The sequence below is a fragment of the Mizuhopecten yessoensis genome, unplaced genomic scaffold (assembly GCF_002113885.1).
Source record: "Mizuhopecten yessoensis strain PY_sf001 unplaced genomic scaffold, ASM211388v2 scaffold4121, whole genome shotgun sequence".
NCBI lineage: Eukaryota > Metazoa > Mollusca > Bivalvia > Pectinida > Pectinidae > Mizuhopecten > Mizuhopecten yessoensis.
The window spans coordinates 1,880,044-1,884,065 of record NW_018405386.1 but is presented as its reverse complement, the minus strand read 5'-3'; the positions used below and the strand labels follow the sequence as shown (position 1 = coordinate 1,884,065).

The 4,022-nt window shown below is 39.3% G+C and overlaps 1 protein-coding gene across 1 annotated transcript; it reads right to left on the bottom strand.

The window, feature by feature from the left end:
- Positions 1-1,296: 1,296 nt before the first annotated feature.
- Positions 1,297-3,373, bottom strand: LOC110448597. The gene has a single exon (XM_021494930.1). The coding sequence runs from the start codon at positions 3,065-3,067 to the stop codon at positions 2,063-2,065; it is 1,005 nt and encodes a 334-aa protein (XP_021350605.1). The 5' UTR covers positions 3,068-3,373; the 3' UTR covers positions 1,297-2,062.
- Positions 3,374-4,022: the final 649 nt, after the last annotated feature.

Here is a 4,022-nt window from a genome sequence, read left to right as displayed (position 1 = left end):
ACAACACAACATGGTATTCTATACATGTTCTAGGCCTCATTAAATAGTTTTGTTCATTATCATCGTCGTATAGGACAATCTCACCATATGTTTGTATTCAAAATGATTGCCTTTTGTCAAAATATTAATCAATTCTTATCTTGTTTCACAATGGGCATTCACATATGCTCTGAACCTATAAGAGTGTGCTTTTTCAATATTGATTTTTATATATTTAATTTTCCATTGTTCGTAAAAAGCATTCTTAATATAACTGAATTACTACAACTCTTCTCTTTTTTAGATTTAATTTCGCACAGCTATTTTATTTGCTAAATAGAATATTATTTCATCAACATTAACCATTTATAAGCGAAAATAAAAAGCCCGCGAAAACAAAAAAACACCTAAAAACTAGATCAGGATCTCTAGTCTTAGCCTGAAATCATTTTAAAATGCAGTGGACTGTTTCTATTCGGTAGTTTATGCAAAACCTATCTGCTCATATTAATCATGAGTTTGATATTCCGACAGTCATAATTTATAGTGCTACATAGTACTGTCTATCAAAAAACAGAGGACGCCAATGATGACGTATGCATTGTGCTCACCTTATTTATATAACCATGTAAGTGAAGTAAAAGAACAATAGAATTAAACAATCATGTAGTTACTGATATGTATGTGAATGGACAACATTAGACACCGCACTACATAATCGTTATTCTGGCTATTATCACCAACTGAGAGGCTAATTAATCTGACAATGCTAACTGAAGACCAGGTAGAGACATTTATGGAAATGACCTACAGGTGCAAACAGGTAATACCTATGTTTTCTGACGGCCGACACCGCGCACCTGTCTGCCGAGGTGAAATCTACACTTAGTGTCAGAGGGTACGTTCTGATTGCTGTAAACACCTGTTATAAAGGGGGTACGCAATATTTTACGTGAGATATTTAAGTATAGCTATGGAAATGAATTCAATGAATGCCTAACAAAACAGGAATAGATACAGGATTAACAATGCAGGTTTTCGTAAAAGACTATCAAATAGATTCATTTCACCGATGTTGAAAACAAAATTTGAAATATTCTACATAACCTATAATAAATGCTTTGTAAACTTTCATAGCAAATACAATCAAGTTTGTGAAAAAGGGGAAAGTGAAAACGCATAAAAAATTCTCTTCAGAAGCATTTACAGCAATCCAAGTTATCATCATTGACATTGTACCCTAAGCCAAAAGTGCTAGCTCACAACCGTTTATAATCAAACATCTGCAGAAAAAAAAAAAGACGAATTCATTAAATATTCAGCAGTTTTGTACGTTTAATCTAGCACCATTTAACAAAACACACATCAACTAAGAACTGAATCAATAATTCATTGAACACACTTGGACTTCTAGAAGCTAACATATTGTTCAGTTCACAGCCCATGTTCGGGAAACGTCTCTCAGTAATTAATTCTTATCACCACTGATCTTTCCAATTCACATCTGTTCCTTCCCGAAAATAAAAAGTAATTTCTCAAGCTCACATTTAGAAATAAACTATTTCAAATCAAAAACAGGTAGGACTTAAGTAAAATGTTAAAATATCACAGAAACGCAACAAGAAACAAAACATCTGGTGAAGTCTTGATCTCAAAATTTGGCAGCGTCAGAGTTTAGCTTTCAGCACAAGTTCTGCATTGCGCACCCCTCGTAAATGACGTTTCTACACCATTTCATACACATCCTCTGCGCACAGCGCCGCTATCAGATTATACCGCGGAGTTGCCATCTGGGGATCTATTTGGACATTATCAGTTAGGATCAGCAGTCGGTGGTTCCTACTCACTTGTATATAGAAATACGTCGTCTGCTATACATAGAAGCATGTTGTCCAGATGTTCCGTTCCCTAGCACAGAGGTGTTCACTTGGCGGCCTCGCGGCTCCATCTAGCTCCCCTTTCTCTCCCTATATCTACTGTGTTGTAAATATAATCTATATCTATTTGTCTGATGTAAACCTAACATACATTCCTCGTCCTTCTCTTCCACCCACTTGTGTAGCTATACATACTTATAGTGTGACTAGTGCCGACGTCTAGCTCGTCCTTCTGTCTGTATCGTCCGAGTACATACATCCACTAATTCCGAAAAGGACATATCACTATCAGATGGAGATGAAGCAGTACTACTACTACCAGCACCACCACCACTACTACTGTAGTCATGATCCGCTAGGCTCCCGAGAGCATTAATATAGCTACTGGCTATTCTCAGTATTGCTAATTTTGAGAGTTTCTGATTGTATGAATATGACGGGACAGCCCGACGTAAACTGTCAAACGCCGCACTAATTGTGTGAACTCTTGTCCTTTCCCGGGCGTTAGCCTCCACACGCCTTTCTCGGGTCATGTTCTTATAATTTTTCCTAGTCTTTTTACCGTTTTTATCACCATCGTTCATATAATCATCCTCATCATACTCATTGTTGTCCTCCATTTCATTATGATGTTCGTGGTGGTGATGAAGCTGTTGCTGTGGTGTTTGATGATGTTGTTGCTGTTGTGAATCCCTTTGAATGCTAGCACTATTAATTAAATCCATCCTGCCATAAGCCGTTCCATTCGGTAGAAAGGCTGGGTGTTTGTAATGAAGATTTGGGATAAGATAGTTAGGAGGAAAATGTCCAGGAAACAAAAACATCCCATGAGGAACAACAGGTGGTGTTATGTTATTAGAATCACTAGGTCCTTGTAAGGAAACGTCCTGTTCGGAAGAAGTGTTTGACCGGTCAGGAGTGTCCGGAGGGTCCTCCTGGACATCCTCACTACTCCGACCACTCTCTGACCCCGCACTACCCCCTCCTGGACTATCTGGACAGAAACGTTTAATACTGAAGTCCGTTCTTTTCCTAGGCTCACTCCGCTTCCTTTTGTTTTTCTTCATAGGTGAATTATTAACATCCGAAATATGAAACATTGTCTTAGAATCCAACATTTGCCCGTGAGAGTCGGGATCGGGACTAATCTCCCCCGGGGAGGGCGAGCGAGGGTAAGCACCACTACCACAGGTGGACGAGGCAGCAGTCATCCTGTGTTGTGTGGCGCTAGTACACGACTGACTGATCGTCTCGCTGTGCCGTGGCTCGGTCTATACAGCGCCAACTTGTTTACACCAGCGACCTAGTCATACAGTCGGCCAGATGTTAAATGTTAAAGAATTCCTCGGATGCGTGTTATTTATTGACTAATCTTATTCAGATGGCTATCTTTCATACCGGCAATTGAGGCGATATAGACGTGGGCTGTGTGGGTCCACTGCTGCGGTACAAGTCTAACTGTTATATATATCTACAGTACCGCGGTAGTCAGCCGTACGGTTTCATCTGTTCAAAGTAATTAGAATATGGAAATTAGAAAGCGGGTGTTTTATTCGCCTTTAATGCTCCACCTATATAATAGCTTCGCCAGGTGGTTGCGTACAAGGTTTTTACTAGTTGTCGGGCAAATTCAATATGCTTCTGTTCGTGGATGAGTCCACTATGAACCGTGGGGTAAAATACGCGACAATAAAGAAGAAATGTTTTTTTTTGAAGTGTTAATGTTACCGTGCGGATTAGTCCCCGTCAACAAGATGAGAGATTATGATGATTTCTGAAGTCGCCAGGTTGGGTTACCTTATCTCTCGCCTTAGGCCCAAGAAATACTGCCCTTTCTCGCCATCGCCTTTGTTAGGAAAAGTAAGAGGATTTTAGATTCGCGTGAAAATATTTCTACGGGGATTTGTGTGCTAATACGCCAACACATCTGGGGGGCGAAAGCCAATCTTTGCTGTAATACACCATTGAGTGTTCTTGAGTAACCTCAGCACATATTCATGAAAGAATATCACTTATGTCCTTAAACACTTTTATTTTAATCTCATATTTTATAAACATGAACAATAGTCTGGACTTAAATGTTCTTACTAACATTAAAGGGTTTGAGCAGCCGTAAGTAATGGAGATGAAGATTAACACTTGACGGGATTATATTTGACACCCATT